At 41.4% G+C, this 27,640-nt stretch overlaps 2 protein-coding genes and 1 pseudogene across 2 annotated transcripts; all 3 read left to right on the top strand.

The window, feature by feature from the left end:
* Positions 1-27,640, top strand: part of LOC138770493 (vomeronasal type-2 receptor 26-like) — a 193,824-nt pseudogene that overhangs the window by 19,982 nt on the left and 146,202 nt on the right.
* Positions 12,812-13,735, top strand: LOC138771322 (olfactory receptor 6N1-like). The gene has a single exon (XM_069950947.1). The coding sequence runs from the start codon at positions 12,812-12,814 to the stop codon at positions 13,733-13,735; it is 924 nt and encodes a 307-aa protein (XP_069807048.1).
* LOC138771321 (olfactory receptor 6N1-like) lies at positions 19,646-20,569 on the top strand. Its single transcript, XM_069950946.1, has one exon. It carries the CDS (start codon positions 19,646-19,648, stop codon positions 20,567-20,569), a length of 924 nt encoding a protein of 307 aa, XP_069807047.1.

The raw sequence follows: 27,640 nt of genomic DNA, 5'->3' as shown, positions 1-27,640 counted from the left end.
TTTCCCATTTTATAAATAAAAATAAATAAACATGTTTGCTATTGCCGTGTGTGTAATCACCCAAACTATTATTTATTTCATTCCTCGCACGGTAAACGGCGTAAGCGTAAAGAAATTCCAAAGTGCAAAATTGCACATTTTTGGTCACATCAAATCCTGAAAAATTCTAATAAAAAGTGAACAAAAATTCCCATGTGCGCAATCAATGTGGGTCTCTAGGTAAAAATATGCAACTGCTATGGCCTTTTAAACACAAGGAGGAAAAAAATGAAAGTACAAAAATTGAAATTGGCTCAGTCCTTAAAGGGATTATCCAGTGCTACAAAAACATGGTCACTTTCCCCCTACTGTTGTCTCCAGATTGGGTGGGGTTTTGAAACTCAGTTCCATTGAAGTAAATGGAGCTTAATTGTAAACTGCACCTGAACTGGAGACAACAGTAGGGGGAAAAGTGGCCATGTTTTTGTAGTGCTGGATAACCCCTTTAAGGGGTTAATTGAGGCACAATTGATTTCTGCTCCCTTCTGTTTGTACCTGTGAATTAGGAGGCAGAGCTTAATGATCCATCTCAAGCTTGAGCTCCAGTGTAAGGTTATTCTATAGAGCGAGGCTGGAGACGGGTGTCATCAAGGGGTTAAGGTATAAAATAATGTACTACCCTCTCTCCCTATGCCCCTGCGCCCACCGCTGGTCACCTTGTATCCCCCTGCCCCCACCCCAGACTAGTCACCCTGTATCCCCCCACCCCAGACTGGTCACCCTATATCCCCCTTACCCCACCCTAGACTGGTCACCCTGTATTCCCCTGCCCCCATACTAGACTGGTCACCCTGTCGCACCCAGTTTTGTAAATTTGTACATGTCAGCCTGGGAAGAATATACCATTACCCCCAAAGTGACTGCAGGTCTGGCCCTAATGCAGAGATATATCAACAATATAAAACTAATTTTAAAGGGACATCAGCAAGGTCATTTTATCACTGATTTGGAGGTTAATGATTTTAACTTACATTTTACTCCCCAAGAATCTGCAGAGTTTTTAGATCGTATAGTAACAATAGGTCTCTCATGTAGCACTTTCATTAAACCAATGGCTAGAAATAGCTTCATCCTGTTTGCAAGCTGTCATTTACCACGCTGAATGCGAAATGATCTGACTTTATGATTATCATTCATCATTATGTTGTTATATTTAATACACTACATGGGGAAACATGTTTTGTATTCCTTTTGATAAATAAAATTTTGAATGGACTGATGAGACTTCCGGAATCCACGTCCATACCAGTTTGGCGACTCCCCTCTTGATATAAGAAAAGGATTCACAAGGGTCTCTGTGATATCATTTTAACCTAGCCACTGAAGAAGGGGTCAATGAAGACCTGAAAACGCGTTTGACCATAATATGAATTACATACTCTATGAGACCACGGGGGTTGTGTGTTACCAGTCCCACCACGAGGGCGCACCGTCGTCCTCGCAGCATCCCTGTGACAGCGACCAAGGCCTGGGACCCGTTGCACCTAGAGGCAGGAGTGCGTTCTGACAGATTGAACTGATTGGAACCATCTCCATCTGGATGAGTCTCTTTTCCACGTCACTTGCTTCCCCTTAGAGTCATGAACAATTAGGGGAAGTATACGCATTACACAGTATCTGTTTTCTATTGCATACCCAGGTCGGCTGAGACCTGTAGTGCCAAAAAACCTTGTTATCTATAAGACTGGACCAAAGGTCCACATTAGAGATCTGGACCAGTGTAGGTCAGCTCAGACCTTTAGTGCTACAGAACTTTGATATCTTCAAGGATTTATTTCTTCTTTCTTTCTTTGGCTATTACAAATAGTTTAGCTACACCACATTTTTGTGGATAAAATTCTCTAGTTATTAATCAATAGATAATAGAAAATGAATGGTCACAAAGGAATCTGTTAGATGCATTTGTATATAATTTACATAATTAACTAATAGCTTTAATGAAAAAAAATTCTTCAACATATAATGAAGTACTTATTCCCTGTGTATACCGGACAAAGGAATATATAGCACTGAGCAGCTGTACCTAAATGTATTATTCCAAAGGCAAGGACTAAAGAGTGTATTGTTTCAACCAAATCAAACCTGTATGGATGTTTTTTGAGAAACGTTTTTTTTTAAGAAAACAATATAAAGACTTGTATAGGTAGATAAATAAATTGTGCGCCATTTTATGGTCCTACATGAAGTATACATAGTTAAAAAGAATACAATTTGTATACTAACTTGGCTTCTTTTTAGGGAAATGACACATGGAAATAAAACCGTGATTGAGGAGTTTGTCTTCATGGCCTTTGCTGATTTGCACCAGAATAAGATATTCTTTTTCCCAGTTTTCCTGCTGACCTACATCACATGTGTTCTGGGAAATCTTGCAGTAATTATTGTTTCGAAACTAGAACCTTCACTCCATAAACCAATGTATTTTTTCATCAGCGTGTTTTCTTCTTCAGAAATTATATTTGTCTCGGTCACACTTCCAAAATGTATGGCCATTTTACTTGGACACGACAACAAGATATCCTTCATAGGTTGTTTTACACAAATGTGTTTCGCGGACTCTTTGGGTGTCATTGGGTGTCATCTACTTATGATGATGGCTTTTGACCGACATGTGGCTATTAATCACCCCTTACGTTACCCAACTATTATAACTCAAAAAGTTTGTATTGGGCTAGCTATTTTTCCATGGGTTTTTGGATTTTCCAGTGTTATAATACAGGTCATCCTTATAGCACGGCTGGAATACTGTGGTCATAATACTATTGACCACTACTTTTGTGACTCCACTACAAAGTTTGGCTTGTTCTGATACTTCTGTTAGCACTAAGGCTACAAGCTTAGCAGTCATTGTGGACGTTATTGTACCTTTCCTCATAATCATAGGATTCTATGTCTGTATCATAGTGACTGTTAGCAAGATCAAGAGTAAGGGTGGGAAAAAGAAAGCCTTCTCCACCTGCATGTCTCATCTCATTGTAGCCAGTCTATATTTTGGTGGACCAATGATTGTTTATGGCAAATCTAATGCCAGTTATTATGATAAGTATCTTACTTTTATATATACAGCTTTTACACCGACACTTAATCCTTTCATTTATACCTTTAGGAACAGGGAGGTGAAGAAGGTTTTTTCAAATTCATTTAAGCAAGCTGTTTCGTAATATTATAGAATTTTTTTTTTAAATTATGTTTATAAACCTTTTTATAATATCAAGAAATGTGTAACCTTTTAAAGTTTGGTTATGTGAACCTAGAAACCTAGTGAAACCTAGAAACCTTAGTGTAGTAAATAAAAGTATAGGACATCATTTTGGCACTTAGCACTTGCTAGCACACACATGCACTACTGAGAAACTTCTCCTGGGTCTTCCCCTCTTTAATTTTGGAGATATCGTGGAAAGATTAAGGCAGCAAAAAGATTCTTTTTAACCTAATATCAGGTAAGGTCTAGGGTCAAGTGCAGGCCATAAATGCTCCCACTCATCCCTCCCTTTTTGGCTTGCCTATCCCGATGGAGTTGTGGAATCCTCTGAGGCAGACCTTTTTCCACACTGCGGGTGGACCACTTCCTAGCATCTGCCGAAGAAGTCCACCGGAGCTTCCCAATGTCTGCAGGCGGGCCATGAGAGAAGTGACGGACCTCGGAGCTCGAGCCCTTGTTTTGCTTCCCCATGGCCAACTACTAATGAGGCTGAGAAAGTGGCATCTGGTGGCAATGTTCAGCGACTTCAAAATAAATTACGCCAAGCCCTTCAGTGGAAAGCATGGGTGAGAGTGAATGCTAACTAGAGATGAACAATGCTGAATTGGCAGCAAATTTAACAAAAAATTGATCAGCTGTTGAAGAAATATTTTGCTGAATTTATCAGCAATATTTACAAAAACAAACAAACCTTTTTCACCTGTCTGTGCTCACCCGGTGTCCTCTTCTGTGTCATCAGCTGCACGCCCAGCCAGAGCGTTTCAGCACCACAGCCAGTGATTGGTTGAATAGGCTCTTGAGACACAAGAGTGACAGCCTGTTCAGCCAATCACCGGGCGCAGTGCTGTCCATTTTCAGTAAGTCAGTGATTGTCTGAACGGAGAGTGACAACCCACTCAGCAAATCAATGATGGAGAAAGACCAACACTGCAGCCAGTATTTGGCTGGGTGAGCTGTCACTCTCTGTTTGGCCAATCAGTGACTAACTGAGAACGGACATAACAATTGCCAGTCATTGGCTGGCCGTGCATTTAACAGAAGGGGAAGAGCAAATAGGTATGTGTAAATTTGTTCACTAATTTCACATGATTCACTAAATGATTTGCTCATCTTTCTTGCTGACCCATGCTTCGAGTTAGGGAGTCCTCATATTGTTTCGGCCAGCATTTTAACAAAGAGATGCCCGCAGGTGCCTAGAAGCCACACTGCTTCAGGATAAGTGTATTGAACAACAACTGAAGACATGTTGACATGTTTTGATAATAAACTTTCACCATGCCAATCTAAAAAATATACCCCTGAAGCGTGGGAACCTATGTGCTTACATTATGTCTTGTCCACCAATTCTCCCCCCCCCCCCCCTATAAGGGAAATAGAGGCATATGAAATAACATGGTTGCATGAAGCAACAATGGACGTTTACAGCAGGGGTATGAGGCCACACAGGCTCCCCCAAGGTATTGTGTACAGCCTGCTGATTACTGGTATCTCTATATCCCCTTGGCTTTCACAGATGTGCCACAGCAATAGAACTAAGGGTGTACCTGGTTCACCCGATGGACAAGACAAGGTATGATCTAAAAGGTGTTTACTATTAATCCATTGCCTTACAGACAGTCATTAACTACTCTTGCATTTTATATGTGACTATCTACAGTGTGTGACTGAATTAACACTTGGATGTAGAAGGGAGGTATAACTGCTGGGCCTGGACACAGAACAGCCTTTGAAAAATTACTTTGGATGGTCAAAAAACATAAGCCTTTCTGCATAGGAGCAGAAGTGCACTTAATGAAGTATCATACTCTATGGGGGAGATTTATCAAAGGGTGTAAAATTTAGACTGGTGCAAACTGCCCACAGCAACCAATCACATCTCAGCTTTCCTTTCAGCACTGCCTAAAGCTGAGCTAATAAAATAATATAAAGCTGAGCTGTGACTGGTTGCTGTGGGTAGTTTGCCCCAGTCTAAATTGTACACCCTTTGATAAATCCCCCCCTATGCCTATACATCTGAAGCCTAATGTAATCTACATGTTATCAGGCTAGATTTATGTGACATCTGTGTTTGCTTAGCAGGGACCCTAAAATGTTAAAGAGGAATCCAGCGCTACAAAAACATGGCCATGTTTCCCCCTCTCTTGTCTCCAGTTCAGGTGCGGTTTGCAATTAAAGGGGTTATCCAGCGCTCCAAAAACATGGCCACTTTCCCCCTACTGTTGTCTCCAGTTTGGGTGGAGTTTTGAAACTCGGTTCCATCAAAGTAAATATGGCTTAATTGCAAACCGCACCTGAACTGGAGACAACGATAGGGGGAAAAGTGGCCATGTTTTTGTAGCGCTAGATAACCCCTTTAAGCTTCATTTACTTCAATGGAACTAAGTTTGAAACCCCACCTAATCTGGAGACAAGAGAGGGGGAAAAGTGGCCATGTTTTTGTGGCACTGGATAACCCCTTTAATGTACCTCTTCTAACCAGAAAATTTACACAAGGCAGAAGAATTATCTCTCCTGGTTGGAACAGTTTTTAGAGGGCCTCGGGGGTTTATCAAATACAGAATAGATAGAAACTTCTAAGTAGTTTAAAGTGTGGCTCCTGAGGAGCTCTGTTCAACATGTAGACATGTGGGATGGGAATTAACATAGGGAAAAGAGGGGAACACTCCACAAATCTGTAATCTGTAATTTGCGGTAAAAATGTATGGCTCAAGCAGGTCCTTAAATATTTGTTGTTAAATTTCTGTATGTGTTAATATAATTGACAGAGCCGAGGATGTCTGTTAGGAAGAACTGGATTAGGCTATGTTCACACTGCGTACGAATCCGTACGCATTTCTTACGGCGCAGTACATGTGTGGCTGAAACTACGGGCATGCAAATATTCGATGTGCGGCCGGATGCGTACGCATTGCGAACGTACGCCCGTAGTCTACTTACGCTTCCTGAGCCCCCTACGAAGCGATCTGACAGCGGTCTTTTACTTGGAAATCTTCGCCTAGCATCGGACACCCCACAGAACCTTTTGGATCTGCATAGAAGAGTGGAAAAATGAAGAAATCATCACTACGTACGGATCCGCGCGATAGGCTACGGGCGTAAGTTACAGCCTTCCGGCCAGAAACGATGGTCTGGTTCATTTCTTACGGTGCCGTATACGATCCGGGCGTACATTCGTATGAAGTGTGAACTGTGCAGCCGGGATCGTATACTTTGCATTGTATGCTAACTACGTAAGTTTCCGGCTGCATATTCACGGAACGCGCTACGGCCGGAAGCTTACGTAGTGTGAACCTAGCCTTAAACTGTATATACTGTATTGTATTTGACAAATATTTTTTGACCTCCTGACCCAGTTCACCATTTTGAGCTTTGCAATTCAGGAACTTGGATGGCGGAGTGGGATTGGCACACGCTGAGGGTGCTCTGCTATTAGTGCATAAGGGAGACGCATGGTACACCCTATGGTAATTAACAAATACATTAAGTCCTGGTTTAAGGCCCCTCTACAGGAAGCTGAAATACAAGGCGAGACAGTAGTCTAGTAATTTACATATTATATCACCTCCACCAACAATTGTGGACTCACAGACTGTACAAAGATATTTCAATGGCAAATAAAGCATAACATTTTGGAAGTTTTACTTCTTTCTCTAGTAAGGGCGCTCTTCAGAATGCCACCAAAAAGTAATCTAAGGAATTCCTGGGAAACCTGAAAGTATGTAAAATCCCCAGGACTTGGTTCTTCAGTTAAGGAGCTAGCAGCCTAGTCGTGCAGTATGCAGTTCTGGCTGTAGAAGGATTAGGTCCTGGGGAAGTGGAGAAGAAGAGTCCTTCAGTGCTAAATACTAGCAGAGGTTCAAAAATACAATGGGCTATTGGAGTTTGAAATTCAATGTGGAGGAATGGCTTGTGATATATATCTAATCTGGGACGATTAATATAGTCAGGAAACAAGTAGTGGGGATTGAGAAGGGGGTTTCAGGGCTTGAGGGACAAATTAAAGAAGTTATAAGTGGAGATGAGAGAGTACTAAAATGCTCGTTACTCAAGTATTTTTCAATGTGCTCCATTTGAGTAACAAACCACATTAAAGTCAACAGAAGAGTTGAACATTTTTTCAGGGACCTCCTATTTTGCAGAGGGGAGGGTGTCTGGTGCACCTTAAAACCAACGAAAGTGATGGAAACACCCTGGAAATAGAATGGGGAGCATGTATGGAATCATTAAATATTCTTCTCAGTTACCTGAATTATGAAATATACAGTCTTTCTAAGAGGCCCCGGAATTTGAATGAGCACACAGCTGAACCATCAAGTTGAAAACATGGCCCAGGCATTGCATGTGTGGAAGGTGAAGGAAGGTGAAAGACCAACCACCCAAGTGACAGTGTTACCTGTGGAGGGTGAAATATCAGTAACAAAGTCCATGGCCATGTGCTCCCAAGGGTGACCTGGGAAGGGCTAAAGCTGGCGATGACTGGCTGGTTTGAAATGGGAGGCCTTGTTTTCAGCACAGGTTGTACAAGTGGCCACGTAGTCCTTGACTCAGCCACCAGTAATGTTAAGAAAACAACTACCCTGTGTTTTGGATAGCAGGATGATCAGCGATCAAGGAAGCATGACCACATTTCAGTACTCTCCTGCGAAGTGCAGGACACACATAGGTCTTACTAGGAGGGATACTATGCTGAATAGAGGCAGCTACAGGAACCAGGCGCTCAGGTGGAATGTTGCGACGAGGAGCATTCTCATGCCCCAGGACTTCAGAAGCTCGGAAGAGAGCATCAGCTTTTAAGTTTTTCTTCAGCAGATGGAAGTGAATGATGAAATTGAACCTGGAGAAGAAGAGCGACCACCTGGTTTGTCTGAGATTGAGACGTTGTGCTGTCTAAAGGTAGAGGAGAGTCTTTTGATTGGATGCTTTGCTCCAGGAGATGGCACCACTCTTCCTGGGGCAACTTAATCACCAGAAGCTCCTGATTTCCTATGGTATAATTTTCTGGAGAAAAGGCCTTCGAGAAGAAACTGCATGTTTTAGTCTTCCCTGATGAATCCCTCTTGGTGAGAATGGCTCTGGCACCTACAGAAGAGGCATCCACCTCCAGAGAGAAAGGCCTGGCGGGGTCTGGACTAGACAGAACAGGAGTTGAAGCAAAGGCGGACTTCAACCTTGCGAAAGCTTGCTCTGCTTCGACTGGCCACTGCTTGGGGTTGGTGGTATTCTTGGTCAGGGCCAAAAATGGTGCTACCCAGATGGAAAAGCGGGGAATAAATTAACGATAATAGTTGGCGGACCCCAAGAACAGATGTATAGCTTGTTGTCCAACAGGGCGTGACCACTGAAGAACTGATAGTTTACCTGCAGACCACGGTCAAAGACAATGTATCCAAGAAAGGAAAGGCTGGACTGATGGAACACACACTTATCTAACTTGGCATAGAGGTGATTGGCTCTTAGGTGTCACAGCACTTGAACCCAAAGACTTGTGAATTAGTAAAGTATTTTAGTTGGTCTGTAACCCATATCTTTACTTCAATTTGTTTGGATGCTGAACTTTCAGTATATTAGAACTACAGACTATCCTATGTACTGTCTTGTGAGTAGGTTTTATGTTTTATGTTAATTTTTCCATTTCCTTTCCCCCCCCATAATTATAGCACAAAATCACAATATCACAGTTACGGACAAAAAACAACAGCCACAAAAAAAGGAAATTATTATCTCCCCCTCCCCCTCCCCCCAAAAAAACACCCAAAAAGAAAGGATTAACTCTTCACTTGGCAATGATGCATAGAATCTCTAACCAAGAGACAATTCAATTACAAAACATTCAGTTTGTCTGTGATTAGTCTGCCATTATACAAAATATCTAAAACATAATATGACACACCAGAGACTGTTTCGAAGACCCCCCCCCCATCTCCTCACATATCTCTTGCCAAGGTTACCTCCAACCCCTAAAATCGGGAGAGACCATTTAATGGGAGCAATCCTGTCCCTCATGACTTATGATGTAAAGGCGATGAGAGCATGCTGAATTTTTGCTGCATGACCCTTTTGTTATAGGGTGGAACCACTACAGCCAGGCTGCAGCTTACATCTCCTCTCCTGATAGACATCACATGAATGTTTGGCCATGACAAGTTCACATGTATGGGGATGTCAGAAGAGACGTTCGGATTACAGTTAATGAAATCGTATTGTCAACTTTAAATTTCAAATTGCCCTATTGGTTTGTTTCAAATTGACCCAAGATAAATACTTTAAATGGGTTATCCAGGTTTACAAAAACATAGCTGCTTTCTTCCAGAAACACCACCTATCTTGTCCTTATGTTCGTTTTACAATTTAAATCAAGTGAAATAAATGGATGGACGCTGTTAAACAATGTGTGAACATAGCCAATAGAGGGGCAGGGGACTTCTCCCACAGGGGGCACGCCGGCCCACTTCCAGTGCTTTAGTCCTGGGAATAGAATGACGCTGTATGCAGGAACCAGGCTGTGGTTCAAAAAAAGGACAGCAGCACAGACTTCCACGCATTGTCACCATTCTATCCATATGCAAAACTTAAAGCAAATGTACTGATGGTACTTTCCCTTTAATGTTCAAAATCTTTACTAATTTATTAAAAAGTAAAAACATTGACATAAGTATGCAGACCCATGAATTAACACATAGTTGAAGCCCCTTCAACAAGGATTTCAGCCCCAAGTCTTCTTGGCTAGGATGCCACAATGTCTGCACATCTGGATTTATGGATTTTCTGCCATTTTTCTCTACAGATTCTCCCAATCTCACAGGTTAGATGGAGGCCATTGATGAACAGTCATTTCTAGGTGTCATCAGAGATGTTCCATCAGGATCAAGGAGCTCTGTTTAGGCCACTCAAGGATATTCACCGAGTTGTCAGGAAGCTGCTCCCGTGTTGTATTGACTGTTGTCTTGATATAAAGTGAACCTTAACCCAAAACATTCTGGAAGGAATATCTTTGTGCTTTGCTTTATTCAGTTGTCCCTCAAGCCTGAAAAGTCTTCCTGTCCCAGTCACTTAAAAGCACCCCCCACAGAATGATTCTGCTGGGACAGCAACAGAATATGCAACCACCTTTCTAACCACCTTGGCACGATGACAACATTTTTGAGCAAACATTTTATAACTTTTTACCGTCTGTCAAACCCATGCAGCATAAAAAATCTCCACTTTTAACATGGGAACTGTACAAGTTGAAGCTAATATTCAATTTAGTGACACTTTGACAAGTGTTACTTAAAGTGTACCTGTCGTTATAACTTTTAAAATCTAAATCAACAATAGATGTGGTATAAAGCAAGATTGCAATTTACAGTCATTTTTTTTTTTTTTAGTTATCATGGAAAAAAACGTCTCTTCCTGTTTTCTGACTCTTTTTTTTTTTTTTCCTCAAAGAGTAAGAAAACAGGAAGCCCAGTCTTTCCCAGGTCATCTGAGCTCTGACAGAGAGATGGCAGTCATGTGATTGATGGACCCATTGAGAAGTGACTCTCTGTACTGGCTAAAAAAGTGGAAAGGGCGCCATAGGGTGATAACGTAAACAACAGATTGTAGGTCGAACAAGCTGATAATAAAACTGCTCACCTGATGGTGTTGTGCTAAGAACACAACACCTGTATGCATCAGTGAAGAGAGAGGTAGTAGCAGTAGCAGCCAGGCTCCAAGGGTAGATGCCGAGATCCCAAGCCAGGAGATCAGGGAATGGAGAATGGTAGATGAAGTGTCGGATCCTCGGGGTAGGCGGGGACCACAGGAGCCAGAATGACGGCGCTTCACGGCTTCAGGTTTGATGAAGTAAAACAATGAATTTTAATGGTCTCATAAACAACGCGTTTCGAGGCATAAATTGCCCCTTTGTCAAGTAGGAGTCAATTACTTGACAAAGGGGCAATTTATGCCTCGAAACGCGTTGTTTATGAGACCATTAAAATTCATAGTTTTACTTCATCAAACCTGAAGCCGTGAAGCGCCGTCATTCTGGCTCCTGTGGTCCCCGCCTACCCCGAGGATCCGACACTTCATCTACCTCTCTGTACTGGCTGGAATTCCTGTGTTTAGTCTGGTTTTTTTTTTCAACCAGTGCAAGTCAGAAAATCTGCCTTCAGGAGACTGGACTTCTGGTTAAAGGGGTTGTCCGGCGATAAAAATTATTCACAGAATAACACACATTACAAAGTTATACAACTTTGTAATGTATGTTATGTCTGTGAATGGCCCCCTTCCCCGTGTCCCACCACCCCCACCCGTGTACCCGGAAGTGTGGTGCGCTATACATTACCTGTCACGTGCCGACCACGGTCTCCGATCCTCAGCAGTGACGTCTTCTTCGGGAGCCCAGCGGATCTTCCCGAGTGCCAGCCGCCCTCTGCAGCGTCATCCGAAGCTCAGCCGCGATTGGCTGAGCATAACTGTGCTCAGCCAATCGCGGCTGAGCTGCTGATGACGTGGCCGCGTCATCAGCTGCTCAGCCGCGATTGGCTGAGCACAGTTATGCTCAGCCAATCGCGGCTGAGCTTCGGATGACGCTGCAGAGAGTGGCCGGCACTCGGGAAGATCCGCCGGCCTCCCGAAGAAGACGTCACTGCTGACGATCGGAGACCGTGGACGACACGAGATGCGGTGAGTATAATGCACCACACTTCCGGGTCTAGCGTGGGTGGGGGGAAACACGGGGAAGGGGGCCATTCACAGACATAACATACATTACAAAGTTGTATAACTTTGTAATGTGTGTTATTCTGTGAATAATTTTTTATCGCCGGACAACCCCTTTAAGTTCAGCTTTGTGTTACAACATGATAACAAAAAAAAAAAATAATGAATGTATATTGTAAGCTTGCTTTATATCACATCTACTGTTGAATTAGATTTCGAAAGTTATAACGACAAGTACATTTTAAGCATCTTACAGCAATGTTATTCATGTATAATTATATTATAGTACACCATAACTGGGAGATGACTCTTACTGGCCTACATATAATGATGTATTTTTAAAGATGGATATATTAATAATACAGAGTGTGCATTACATTCTATTCATGTTCATTGATATCTATTTTGTGCTTATTCCTAAATGTTTTAAAAATGTACAATATCCAATGATTATGGCAAACTTCTCCGCTTGTTAATTAATAGAAGAAGAAAATAAATGGGCTCTAAGGGATTTGTCAGAAGTGTCTTCGTAAACAATCTACCAAAACATCTTTAGCTCTATTGAGACAATGTCTTTAAAGTGTAACGAAATATACCTCCCCTGTGTATACCGTACATAGGGTTATATTAACCTGAGTAATTGCACCTCCTTTTACCATTCTTAAGGAAAAGAAGATGATTTTATTGTTTTTAACCAAGCTTGTATGGATTGTTTTTAAGATACACTAAGAGGTGCCATTTTATTATGCTATATAGCTGGAAAATGAAGACGACTTGCTGGGGGTTGAACTTTTTAGATGAAGATTTTTTTTTACTACAACTTACAGTATGAATTGTAAGAAGAATTACAATTTGCATGCTGACTTGGCTTCTTTTGGAGAGATGGCCCTGGGAAATAACACCAAGGTCGAGGAATTCATCTTAATGGCCTTTGCTGATTTACACCGAATTCAAATTTTAATTTTCCCACTTTTTCTGCTGACCTACATTACATGTATTATGGGAAATCTTGCAATTATCATTGTTGTGAATCTAGAACCTTCGCTTCATAACCCAATGTATTTTTTCATCAGCGTGTTTTCTACTTTGGAAATTATGTTTGCCTCGGTCACAGTTCCCAAACTTTTGGCCATTTTATTTGCACAGGACAACACGATATCCTTCATAGGTTGTTTCACACAAATGTGTTTCTTCGGCTCTTTGGGCGTAACTGAATGTCATCTACTTATGATGATGGCGTTTGATCGACATGTGGCTATTAATAACCCCTTACGCTACCCAACTATCATGACTCAAAAAGTTTGTATTGGGCTTGCTGTTTTTCCATGGGTTTTTGGATTTTCCAGTGTTATAATACAGGTTATCCTTACAGCATTGCTCGAGTACTGCGGTCCTAATACTATTGACCACTATTTTTGTGATTTGGCCCCAATACAAAATTTGGCTTGTTCTGACGCTTCCATTAGTATTATGACAGCAAGCTATGCTGCCATTGTGGATATTATTCTACCATTCCTCATAATCATAGGATTCTATGTCCGTATAATAATAACTGTTACCAAGATCAAGAGTAAAGATGGGAAACAGAAAGCCTTCTCCACCTGCACATCTCATCTCATTGTAGCCAGTCTATATTATGGTGCCTCCATGATAGTCTATGCTAAATCTAAAGACAGTTATTATGATAAGTATCTCACTTTTATCTATACAACTTTCACACCAACAATCAATCCTTTCATTTATACCTTTAGGAACAGGGATGTAAAGAAATTTTTCTCGAATTTAGTAAACCGAGCTGTTTTGTAACTTTGTAGTAAACCTTTGCATAGTTTTTTTTTTTTTTTTTTTTTTTATTGCATAGCCATGTTTGTCTAGTTGATATTTACAGTATTTGAAATTATTATTTTGATAGAAAGTAAGTCTAGTAAATTAATATATAGGATAGAATTTTTGATTCCACCATTATATCAAATTTAATGCTTTGAGTTTATGCAGCTTCACTAAACTTACATAATTTTTTTTTAGCTCTGAATAAAAAATTTAACGTACCAAGGTTTATTAACACCAGAATGCATGTATAGAATCTTGAATAAAAGTATCACAATGTGTCCAAAATACATTGACATACTCATTGATAAAGCGCTTGTGAACAGGGCACTAACTCCTTATGTTTGATTATTTAAAAATATTCCAGACATAAAGATATCTATATTTTTTTTTACATTGCTGGGGTAGCAAAGAAAACAAAACAAACAACAACAACAACACAAACTCATGCTTGACATACTCAACATCTTCCCCTCTAAGGTCCTCCTGCAGCATCTTCAGGTCCTTCGCTGAATTTTCTGGCCGCTACTTTCAAGACAGACCCGTCTTAAGGCTGCACCATTTTCAGACATTAATCCAGTCAGGAAGGTGGCATGGCCTCCTCCCGCAAATTAATTATTATAATTTTGACCGGAATAAGCTATAATTTCTGTGCTGCCTTAGATTTGATTGTTGAAAATATTGTACGTTGAGACCAAAATTCTATAGAAAACTGGTAATTGGTTCTAAATCCTCTAAAATGTCCTCCCAAAATAATAAAAAAATAACATTTAAAGGAAAATAAGCAGGTAACTAATGTGGATAAATCAAGTCCTTATATACAACAGTCAGAAAGAGCGACTGGAGACTGTAAATTACTTTCTATGCAGAAGACGGGAGCATTTTCAGAGTCCTGTACAGATCATACAGGGTCCCAGAAAAATAACATGGGTCTCCCTCACCTGGTGCCCAAAGGCGCAGCTCATCCTGGCACAGGTAAAAAGCAGTACCTGACATGTAGTATCACACTATATTCACTACAAGACAGCCAACCAGTGCATGCACTTCAATAATACTGGGGTTTTACCAGTAGAATGGACAGTTTCATTGGTTGGTGATCAAGTTATTAAAGTTTGCCGCAAATCCTGACTGTCTGTAGCATTGTATGTTGAGTCTGGTCTCAAGTTACAATGGTCCAGAAAGGACCTTTGTATGTTGAAAATATTGTGTCTTAAAGGGGTAGTGTGGCGCTAAAAAATTATTCACAGAATAACACAAATTATAAAGTTATACAACTTTGTAATGTATGTTATGTCTGTGAATCGCCCCCTTCCCGTGTCCCCCCCCCCCCCCGCACGTGTACCTTGAAGTGTGATGTGCATTATACATTACCTGGCCACGTCATCAGCTTCTCAGCCGCGATTGGCTGAGCATAACTGTGCTCAGCCAATCGCGGCTGAGCACAGTTGTGATGCGACGGAGGGGGGACCGCGGCAGGGATTTGGCCGTGCGTCCGAAGATGACGTTTGGCACAAAATTCTGGCTGCAAAGAGAAAAACGCCTTCTCTTTCTTCTCTGTGCTTCTTTTAGCATAGATCACTGTTCAAAGCATCAAGACGAGCCAGTACAGGACTGCATCAAAAACAGGATCAGCCATTTCTGTAGCGAAAATAATTTGCCCAAAACCATGACTTTATGAGTATAAGAATCCAACACAACTATCTCACAGCAAAAGGAATAAAAAAAATCCAAAGGAAAATGGTTGTCAAGCGATTATGTGACCTTTTGATGCTTCGGATAAGCTAGATACATCATTTCGACCATTCTCACTTTCATTTTTTTCAATCACCTTCACACTTTTTATGGATCTCCCAAAAATATGAATGATACAGACACATGATCAGTTTTTGCAGATCTCAGGTGCATAAATGGGTCACATATGGTCAGCAAAAAAATGAACGTGTAAATGAAACCTAACCCTACTGTACCATGCTCACCCTTCAGTACATGACCCAGATTCTTGACACTGAAGTTGTGCTATCTAGTTGGCTCCTAATCCTGCTCCTACCAGAACATCTTCAGCTACATTACTGCTACATCAATAATTTGTGGGTGCTGGGCTGTATCGCCTACAGCAGACCAGCACCATGTATCTGATTTCTGTTCCTAATTGTTAAACCCATCCTGGACTATGCTGTGTCTCCTTCTATTACCACCAAGCTTTGATGTGTTGCACCAGCTGCCCCTCTGCCTGTGTCCCCTGTGTCTGCCCCTAGGTCTTTCTGGTCACCTTGGCTAGCTAATAATTTTACTGGTGTGGTCCTGGGGGATCTGCAGACGGTTGATGTAGTGCCAGCTAACTAGGTGTTGCAGTGCCTAATGGTGCGTTTACGCAGAAAGATTTATGTGACAGATTTTGGAAGCCAAAGCCAGGAATGAATTTGAAAAGAGGATAGATCCCAGTCTTTACTTTCTGACCTGATCCTTATTTATAGTCTGTTTCTGGTTTTGCCTTCAAAGATCTGTCAGATAAATCTGTCTGTGTAAATGCACTATTAGGCTATGTTCACACTACGTAAGTTTCCGGACGTAGCACGTTCCGTGAATAAGCGGCCAGAGATTTACGTAGTTTGCGTACAATGGAAAGTATACAATCTACGGCTGCTTAGTTCACACTACGTAAGAACTTACGCCAGGATCGCACGCGGCGCCGTAAAAAAGAACCAGACCATTGTTTGAGGATGAAAATGCTGTAACTTACGCCTGTAGCGTTACATGCGGTCCCGTACGTAGTGGTGATTTCTTCATTTTTGCACTTTTCTTTGCCGATCCAAAAGGTTCTGTGGGGTGTCCGGGGCTAGCCGAAGATTTCCAAGTGAAAGACAGCTGTCAGATCGCTACATAGGGCGCTCGGGAAGCGTAAGTAGACTACAGGCATAAGTTTGCGGACCGTACGTAGCCGGCCGCAACTTAGGTAAATCCCTTAGGAAAATATGCGGCTGGACATATACGTAGTTCGAACATAGCCTAAGGCATTTGTCTTGGGCCAAAGTTTTACACTATAACTTCCCCAGGGTCCACAAACACGTTTACCAAATTAATTTATTCCTGTCTTGCAGTGTATTGACATAAAGCACATAGTTTTTGGAGATAACAGTAACTTTTACTGAACAGTTCAATACATCACAGTTTTTGTTCACTGCTGTCAAGGCCCTGCGCAGTTTTTTTGGAACTCATAGTCTGAACTCCTCCACTACTAAACTAGAGTGCTCTCACTGACCTGCACATGGCTCTCTACACCTCTACTTATGAACTTCACCTATTGGTGGAGAGTGGCTTAAGATAACTCAAACTGTGTTTGGCTCAGGGGAAAATGGAAAGTTTGAAAGGGCCCTGATAAGCTTATAATGCAGAGGTCTTATCACACAGGCCCTCTAATAGTGGGTCAGGGGTATCATTAACAAACAATAATCCAAACAAACTAGACCTGAGGGTAAACTACCCCCTCAGAGAGACTCACCCCTAAATATAACTTTTTTAAATTAAAGTGGCAGAATAACAAAGAGTCAAATTTAAAAATACGAACTCTCTTGTATCCAAAGCATACAGATAGGTGAGATTGACTCTCTGCAATGTATTGAGACTGACTCTCAGTTAAAATAGCGCTGTGGCTGCAGAAAATAATTGACATGTCTGTTTTTTAGGGCTGCTGTTCATCGAAACAAGTCTGGGCACTAGAGATGAGCGAACCTCGAGCATGCTGATTAGCGGTGGCTGATAAACTTGGATAAAGCCCTAAGGCTATGTAGAAAACATGGATATAGTCATTGGCTGTATCCACATTTTCCAGACAACCTTAGAGCTTTATCCAAGTTCAGCAGCCCCCGTTAATCAAATGCCGAACGTTCGGGTTCGGATCGACTCAAATCCGATCCCGGTTCGCTCATCTCTACTGGGCACACAATGTAAAGTACAGCTCCTGGCCGTACTTTACACTGTGGTCAATGGTTAATTGAACTGTGGGCACAGCCAAAGGTGTCTGCAATCCAAATAGTAAAAAGCTAATGTTCCTGCACATAGGAACATGCTACATGCTGACCAGCCCCTGCGCTTTAATACAACGCCCATAAGGTTACAATCCATAGAAAATAGCAGATCCCATTGATTTCTATGAGAGAATCTGTAAAAAAAAAAAAAATCTGGGTCCACACTAGGACATTTTTCTTTTCAGGATGGGTTTGCGTCCTTGTAATCTGCTGATCGTGTGAATAGCCCAATAGACATCAATGTGCACAAACTCAAGTACAGAAATATGGATTTGTAGATAACGGGACATGTGAATTAGGCCTTAAAGGGTATGTACCAGCAGGTACATCGCTTTAAGATCTTTACATCAATAGACTGGTGCTGGTTTATTCCCGGTCACCTGTCCCGCCTAATGCACTAGAGGCAGGCCCGCTCACCACCAGTGTGATGTTCTGCCCTCCCCTCTATTTATTCTTTTTTTTTTTAAACCATGTTTTATTGGCACAAGTTTTCATAATACTGTACACTATGAACAGTGCTACGATACATACAGAAAGTCCATAGTCCAGTGCTACAAACTAAACTGTCCATGGTGCAAAATGCAGTTGGGGGCAATGTTCACACTGCGTATATGTCCGGCCGCATATTTCCGCGGCCGGACATATACGCATTAAACTCCGGCCGGGGATTTACGCTACTTGCGGCCGGCTACGTATGGATTGCGAAGTTACGCCCGCTGTCTACTTACGCTTCCCGAGCACCCTACATAGCGATCTGACAGCGGTCTTTTACTTGGAAAGCTGCGCTGAGCCCCAGACACCCCACAGAACCTTTTGGATCGGTACAAAAAGCTGCAAAAAAGAAGAAATCACCACTACGTATGGGACCGCATGTTACGCTACGGGCATAAGTTACGGCATTTTCGTCCTCAAACAACGGTCTGGCTCATTTCTTACGGCGGCGCGTACGATCCTCGCGTAAGTTCGTACGTAGTGTGAACTGTGCGGCCGTAGATCGTATATTTCCATTGTACGCAAACTACGTAAGTCTCCGGCCGCTTATTAACGGAACGCGCTACGTCTGGAAACTTACGTAGTGTGAACATGGCCCTTTTTGCTTTTTTAAATTTACTCTAAATTAGAGTCTCTAATGGAATTGACTGGCGCTGTGCGTGGGAACTGAGCCGAGGTTCGAAAAAAGCACTGCGGTATTGACATCCCAAAGGTGGCACCAGTCTATTTATGTAAAGATCTTAAAGCGATGTGCTTCAATATTTAATTATAATATAGTACACCATAGTAAGGAAATGACTCTTACTGACCTGCATACATTTCTTTATTCTATTTGTTTAATTTTCATACAGATTTAGAAATTGATAATACTGAGAGTGTGCATTTGATTCTATTCTTGTTGATTCCCAGATTTTTTTTATTGTTTTAAGTACCATATGTAATTATGGCAATGTTTCCTGCTAATCTGTAGATAGAAGTGGAAAATAAATGGTCACTAAGGGATTTGTTAGGAAGGTTTGTAAAAAATCTACCAAAACATTTTTAATGAGTCTTTAGCATTTCATGAAGTGTATTTCCCCAGGGTAGACCTTTCAAATGCATAAATTGCACGATTGTAACAGTATATTGTAGGTTAAAACAATAAAAGTTTGCTTTTCTTCAACCAAGCCAAACCTGTATAGACTGTTTTTGAGAGGTATAAAGACTTAGATAAGAATAGAGACTATAGATAGATAGATAGATAGATAGATAGATAGATAGATAGATAGATAGATAGAAAAATGTAGATATGAAAAAAATATAGAATAATTGTAATGGTCTGGACTGTTTAAATTAAGAATATACTGTATACTAACTTGGATTCTTTTTAGACATGGCTCAGGGAAATAAAACCGTGGTTGAGGAATTCATCTTATTGACCTTTGCTGATTTGCACCAAGTTCAGATTTTAATTTTCCCATGTTTCCTGCTGACCTACATCACATGCATTATAGGAAATTTGGCAATAATCATTGTTGTGAAACTAGAACCTTCCCTTCAAAAACCAATGTATTTTTTCATCAGTGTGTTTTCTGCTTCGGAAATTATGTTTGTTTCGGTTACAGTTCCTAAACTTTTGGCCATTTTAATTGCACATGACAACACGATATCCTTCATAGGTTGTTTCACCCAAATGTGTTTCTTTGGCTCTTTGGGTGTCAATGGGTGTCATCTAGTTATGGTGATGGCGTTTGATCGACATGTGGCTATTAATAATCCCTTACGTTACCCAACTATCATGACTCAAAAAGTTTGTTTTGGGCTAGCTACTTTTCCATGGGTTTTTGCATTTTCCAGTGTTATAATACAGACCATCCTTACAGCACAGCTGGAATACTGTGGTCCTAATACTATTGACCACTATTTTTGTGATTTTGCCCCAATACAAAATTTGGCTTGTTCTGACGCTTCCATTAGCATTATGTCCACGAGCTACGCGGCCATTGTGGATATTATTCTACCTTTCCTCATAGTCATAGGAGTCTATGTTCGCATTATAATGACTATTACCAAGATCAAGAGTAAAGATGGTAAAAAGAAAGCCTTCTCTACTTGCACTACTCATCTCATTGTAGCCAGTTTATTTTATGGTGGACCCATGATTGTGTATGCCAAATCTAATGGCAGCTATTATGATAAGTATCTTACTTTTATATATACAACTTTCACTCCAACAATTAATCCTTTCATTTACACCTTTAGGAACAGGGATGTCAAGGAGGTTTTTTCGAATTTAGTAAAACGAGCTGTTTTGTAAAAATATGGTAAACTTCTGTATAATTTATTTGATTTATCTAGGTAATACAGTCTATAAATGTCCCTCTATGTGTCTATGTCTATATATTTATGGTCCATTGTGATACCATTATTCAGATCTTATTTAAGAAATGTAAAAATTGTTTAATGAAAAGCACAAAAGTACAAAGCAGTGGAGAGCCTAATAAGGTGCAACCACCATGACTTGTGCTTTGTATGTTCCCACATGTTTACTTATATTTAGAGCTAAGGTAATGTAAGTTTAGTGACATTGCATAAACTCCAAAACTGCAAAAATTTCAAATACTGTGTACACAGTTGTGCTCAAAACCTTATATACCACAGGAGAATTTTTGCTTTCTTGTCCTTTTTTCAGAGAATATGAAGGATGACACAAAAACTTTTCTTTCCCCCACTCATGGTTAGTGGTTGGGTGAAGCCATTTATTGCCAAACTACTGTGTGTTTTATCTCTGTCTTTCTCTCTCTCTTTTTTTAATATATCTTTTTATTAAAGATTTTTTCACATAATTTTTATGCTCTTTTTAAATCATAATAACAACCAAAAACATCCAAATAATCCCAATAAAAAGATTACATACCCCAGTTCTTAATACCGTGTACTGCCCCTCAAAGACCGCTTAAAGTCTTTTGTGGTAGTTGTGGATAAAGCTTTTTATTTTCTCAGTGAAACTGCCCATTCTTCTTGGCAAAAGCCTCAAGTTCCTGTAAATTCCTGGGCTGTCTTGCACAAACTGCGCGCTTGAGATCTCCCCAGAGTGGCTAAATGATATTGAGGTCAGAATAATAAAAAGGCCACTCCAGAACCTTTACTTTGTTTTGATATCCAAGGATTTGATAATGCCAGTCAGCAGTGTCCAACCTGTGAGTAACAAATAGAAAATCAGGGGCCCTGTAAAAATCCAGCAAAAATGGCAGCCACAACTGTCAGAAAAAATAGTTCAGGATGCAAAGAAAAAAACACAAATAACATCAGTTGAAATATAGGCTACATGGTTGAGTCACCAGAAGAAAGCCATTACAGCACAAATGTTACAAAGTATCTTGCCTACAATACAGCAAACAGCACAGAGGCAAGGCTCAAAACATCTAAAACTAGGTTATTTGGGGTGATGAAACCAAAATTGAACTTTTTGGCCACAATCAAAAACGTTGGAGAGGTGTTAACAATCCTTATCATGAAAGGAACACCGTTCCTACTGTATAGCACAGAGGTAGATTGCTGATGTTTTTGGGATGTTTGATCTACAAAGGCATAGGAAACTTGATCAAAGTTGAAGAAAAAATTTATATGTCCTGTGCTCCGGGCTACCGCTCCTCTTCTCTCTCGCTGTGTTTTGACAGCGGATGCCGGAGCACATGTGCTGAGGTCTGGGGGCGCTGTCTCTTCAGCCCGACAGAGCACCTTACCTCTTCGGGCTCCTGTTCCCTGCTGTTCCGGCCAGCAGGCATGTCCCCGCCTCCTAGGGTGCGAGTGTGCCAACTGTCGCAGATCTAAAGAGACAGTGCGTCATTAGTTAGTTAGTTGCACCAATCACCTCCACCATAAATTAGACACCTGTGCTGACCTTCCCTGTTGGTGCCTCTGCATGCTTCCCTTAGCGTGTGGTTCCAGCTCTCCATAGTCCTGCCCACGTTCCTGCTGCCTGAGGTTCCAGCCGTGTTCCTGCTGCCTGGGGTTCCAGCCGTGTGTCTTGCTGTGTTCCTGCTGTCTGCCTACATATCTCCAGCTGCACCTCTCCTGCCACAGTTAGCAAGCCTAGCAAGGGGTAGCAACCGAGGTGGTTGCCTGCCGCAACAAGTCTAGCCAACCTTGTGGCAGGCAGTGGTGAAGACCAGCGTCCCTTTACATTACAGGGATGCAGCACATTATAAGCAAATACTGGAGGAAAATTTGCACTCATCAGACTGGAAGCTGCGCATGGGACATACTCGAACATGGCAACGATCCAAAACACAAGGTCTAGTCGACCTGTCATTGGCTACAGCTGAGCAAAGTAAAGGTTCTGGAGTGGCCATCTGAGTCTCCTGACCTCAATGTCATTGAGCCACTCTGGTGAGATCTTGAGCACACAGTTCAGGCAAGACAGCCAAGAAATTTACAGGATTGGAAGCTTTTTGCCAAGAGGAATGGGCTGCTTTACCATCTGAGAAAATAAAGAGCCTTATACACAACTACCACAAAAGACTTTAAGTGGTCATTGATAGTGGTTATTGTTAGGGGTCAATACACAGTATTAAGAACTGGAGTGTGTAAACTTTTGATCAGGGACATATAGATTAGGTTGTCATTAAGATTCATTATTAGGTTGTCATTATGATTAGGTTGTCATCAGGGCCGGCGTCAGCACCAGACATACTAGGGCAAGTGCCGGGGCCCACAGCGCCCACAGCGCCCCTAGGGGACCAGCAGGGGAAGCACTCATCTGCTGAGTAATATATAGAATGAATGGAGGAAGATTTCACAGGTCTGCAGGGAGCCCTTGTAGTTATCCAAACGCTCCTGTGTGTTACTACACCCGTGTTACTACACCCGTGTTAATACACCCTTGCCCTGCCACAGCCTGTAACTGATCCTGCTCACCAGCTGGAGGCTCACACAGAGGCCAGTATGGGACCGTTGCATTACAGGACCATGGGGGAGGAAGGACCAGGGGAGCTGAATCCTTTACATCTACGGGCTGCTGCAGGTCAGTGTGTCCATGGAACCAAAGACACCTCAATTAGGGGAAAAAACACCAGCAGTGTTTTATACACTGAAGTCAACCAGGGCCGGCTCCAGGTCTTTGTGGGCCCTTGGGCAACACAGCCTTAGCCGGCCCTTTGTGGAGCAAATCATGTGGCGAGAGCACTGAAATCATCCGGCATCTGATCGACTCTCCCACCGAAGCCCTGGGAGGAGACAGTGGCCTTCTGTGGCAAAAGGCTGAATGCTCCTGTCTCCAGACACAAGACTGACTGGCATGGCACTATATGTACATCCAACAATACATACAGCACACGCTACAAGCACTATATGTTTACCCCCCAATACACACACTATACACCCTATAATACATACAGTATATATTGCATGCACTTTATACATAAACACATACAGTACACCAAATACACCATACACTGTATACACTACATACGACACACAGAACAGCACATAATACATACACTACATATAGCATATACTATACCATGGGTAGGGTACCTTGCCTCTCCAGCTGTTGCAAAACTACGACTCCCATCATGCCTGGATAGCCAAAGCTTTGGTTGTCCAGGCATGATGGGAGTTGTAGTTTTGCAACAGCTGGAGAGGCAAGGTACCCTACCCATGGTATAGTATATGCTATATGTAGTGTATGTATTATGTGCTGTTCTGTGTGTCGTATGTAGTGTATACAGTGTATGGTGTATTTGGTGTACTGTATGTGTTTATGTATAAAGTGCATGCAATATATACTGTATGTATTATAGGGTGTATAGTGTGTGTATTGGGGGGTAAACATATAGTGCTTGTAGCGTGTGCTGTATGTATTGTTGGATGTACATATAGTGCCATGCCAGTCAGTCTTGTGTCTGGAGACAGAAGCATTCAGCCTTTTGCCACAGAAGGCCAATGTCTCCTCCCAGGGCTTCGGTGGGAGAGTCGATCAGATGCCGGATGATTTCAGAGCTCTCGCCACATGATTTGCTCCACAAAGGGCCGGCTAAGGCTGTGTTGCCCAAGGGCCCACAAAGACCTGGAGCCGGCCCTGGTTGATCAGGGGCATAAATGTAGGTTGTCATTATGATTAAAAAAAAAAAAAAAAAACACAGTAGTTTGACAGCTTCACCCAACCACTAACCACTAAAAAGTTTTTGTGTTATTCATATCCTCTGCCGTGGTATGTAAAGCTTTGAGCACAACTGTATATACAGTATTTGAAACCATTATTAACATATAAAACTGAATTTTTGATTCCATTTCAGTTTATGCAGCTTTACTAAAATTGCCTTAACCTTAGCTCTGAATATACAGTAAGTAAACATGTGGGAGCATGCAAAGCACCAGTGATGGTGGTTGTACCTTACTAAGCTTCACACTGCTTGGTACTTTTCACTAAACAAGATTTACAGACACTTAAATGCATAAATAAGATCTGAATAATGGTATCACAATGGACCATAAATATATATATACATAGTCACATAGAGGGACATTTATGAAGATAGGCCTCCTCCCTGCCTTGCCACACCCCTGCCTCCACCCATCGGGCAAGCGGGGGATACAATTGGTGTACGCCAGGGAGAAAGGGCAAATATTTGCCTGTTCCCTGGTATACGCCAGTTGTGCAGCTATCATAAATATCCCTCATAGACTGTGAGCTCTTGTGAGCAGGGCCCTCAATCTCCATGTTTGTTGGTTAAAGAAGTATTCTGGGCATTTTTTTATTGGTGGGGTTGCAAAGAAATAGTAAACAACACATAATCACCTAAAACGCTTCCCCAGAGGTACTGTAATGTCTTCGGGGCCCTCAGAGCATACTCTGGTTGCTTCTTCCAAGATGTACCTGGCAGTTGTATCGGCAGTGACCGGCAGGTCCCTGGCCCCGTTGCTGTCCTGATTCAGTCAGTGATTGGGACAGAGTCCATTGACTCTCCATTGACTATTGAGAAAGGTCCATCTCAGATGTAGTGACCAAAGTGTTCAACTGGGGACCTGAAGACGTCACAGGGAACTCCCTAAGGAGTTCTTTAGGTCAGTATGATTATATAGATTAAATAAATAAATACTGAATGAATGAATAAATTAATGTATGACTGAATAAAAAATAAATGCCAAACCCAAAAAGGTCATATATGCTACCTCATTATCCAATTGCTTCTACTGTCATTACTACTCCTAGAAGAAGCACTAGGTACAAAGCGCTAATTGTATATGTGAAGTGGTTGCCTAGTGTTCCCTCACTATTTTGTGGTTAATGTGTATGTGTTTTTAGGGGTGCTTCTGTATCCAATATTTGGTAAATAAATATCATGGTGTTGCCCTTTGATGGGTTTCTTTTATTTCTTCTATTTCAATATAGGGGGCTTTGTTGTAATGTAAGTTTGCAGTCTCTAAAAGACACCAGCTTTTTGCTACTACCCAGTCCATGTCTTCCATTCCCCAACTCAGTTGACAACAGTTAACCTGACATGTCTGGAGGACAAAATGGAACACCTAAAGATATTCCCCAAGCTTTACTATTCCACAAAATCCTTTATTCAGGTCTAAACTGACCTCTGAGGTCAGAGTTTTTATCTTTCAAATGTAAAGGGGTACTCCGGATATGAAAGATTTTGTTTTAATGGTTTTGTTAAATAATTTTTCAATTAACGGATGTGCAATGTATTGTAAAGCAAATTTTATACATCAACAATGTCATACATAGTGACCATTTGGTCAAACAACAGTGTAACCAAAACATCAAACATCTAACATATGGTGTAAGTCAGTTCAGTGTATATTATAAAAAGTGATTGAACAATCAGACTTGTCCATCCAGTTTCCATCGAAGTATTCTAGTAATCAATAGGAGCGATAGTATGAAAGTTTTCCAGTATCGAGTCACCGCAGTTTTATAAATAATTATAATATTAACATGCTAATATCCTAAAATGTGAAGGGATGAATTAAATTCCAATAAATAAACGTTAGTAAAAGTTTTCTTAACATACCTATACCATCATTCCAGTGTATGGATAAACTGGGACAGATTATGGTACAGTGAGGCTGTGTTGCCACAATTCCTCCAACAGAGGCCACTTACATTGGGGTACATCTTGGCAAGACTATCCGGGGGGCAGTCTTTATAGACAATTTTTTTGTTGAAATTTTAAACAAAGTATACAAGGATTAAAGAACATCAATGTAGTCTGGGAAAGAAATACAATCAAGTGTACATATCATATAAAAGCGTGAAAACACTGAAACATAATTAATAGTGATGAGTGAGCATGCTTGTCCGAGCTTGGTACTCGTTCGAATATTAGGGTACTCGATGGTACTCGTTACTCGGAGAAAATGGCATCATCCTTTTCCTGTAAGTTTGGGCGCAATTTCTCAGCCAATAAACATGCAGGAGATTCTTTGGTACATCCTGCAATCACGTGGGACCCATACATGTCAATAGTAGCGATTGGTTGGCCAGATCAGATGACCCTGGTATATATAAATCTGGGCCGGAGGTGCTTAGCCCACATGCATGCTGGAAGTGAATAGGGACAGAGCTGCTGCTTGTCAGAGAGAGTGTTAGGGAGGGAATTAGAGTTCCTGTAGACAGGGATACTAAAGAAAGAACCCAAAAGCCCTTGTAAAGGCTTAAAATCTTTATTTTTTTGGAAAGCTCCAGATTGCTGGCGGGGACTTGCAGTGCAGCTACCACGATTTTAGCAGCAAACTGTGGTGATCGGCTGCTGGCAGAAATAGGACAGCAGGTGTTGCACACAGACCCCAAAGAAGTCCTCAGTACCATATATTTTTTGTGGCTGGTGCTGCTGCTGCTGCTGTACATTGTCTTGCTGTGAATTGTAGTACAGCTGCATATAACCTCATTGCTCATTGGCCTGTGTAACAGGTGGCATACACCATATACCACCATTTACACAGAGACTATACGACAACCTCCAAAAACTAGTGTGACCAGTATATCTTCTTATTTCTTCATTTCTTAGTGCAGCCACATCCAAGCTCAATGATAATTGTCCTGTGTAAGAGGTGGCATACACCGTATAGCACCACTTACACACAGACTATATACGTCAACCTCCCAAAACTAGTGTGACCAGTATCAAAGCTCACTGCTAATTGCCCTTTGTAAGAGGGTGGCATACAATATATAGCTGCACTTAGATAATGATAATTGTCCTGTGTAAGAGGTGGCATACACCGTATAGCACCACTTACACACAGACTATATACGTCAACCTCCCAAAACTAGTGTGACCAGTATCAAAGCTCACTGCTAATTGCCCTTTGTAAGAGGGTGGCATACAATATATAGCTGCACTTAGATTGTATACGAAAACCTCCAAAAACT

This window comes from Dendropsophus ebraccatus, chromosome 13 (assembly GCF_027789765.1).
Source record: "Dendropsophus ebraccatus isolate aDenEbr1 chromosome 13, aDenEbr1.pat, whole genome shotgun sequence".
Lineage (NCBI taxonomy): Eukaryota > Metazoa > Chordata > Amphibia > Anura > Hylidae > Dendropsophus > Dendropsophus ebraccatus.
Note: the sequence above shows the minus strand (reverse complement) of the source record. Positions and strands in the feature narration are given on the sequence as shown.

What these genes read in the sequence shown, in the direction of transcription:
- LOC138771322 (XM_069950947.1), top strand. Translation starts at nt 12,812, where the DNA reads ATGGCCCTGGGAAATAACACCAAGGTCGAGGAATTCATCTTAATGGCC.
- LOC138771321 (XM_069950946.1), top strand. Translation starts at nt 19,646, where the DNA reads ATGGCTCAGGGAAATAAAACCGTGGTTGAGGAATTCATCTTATTGACC.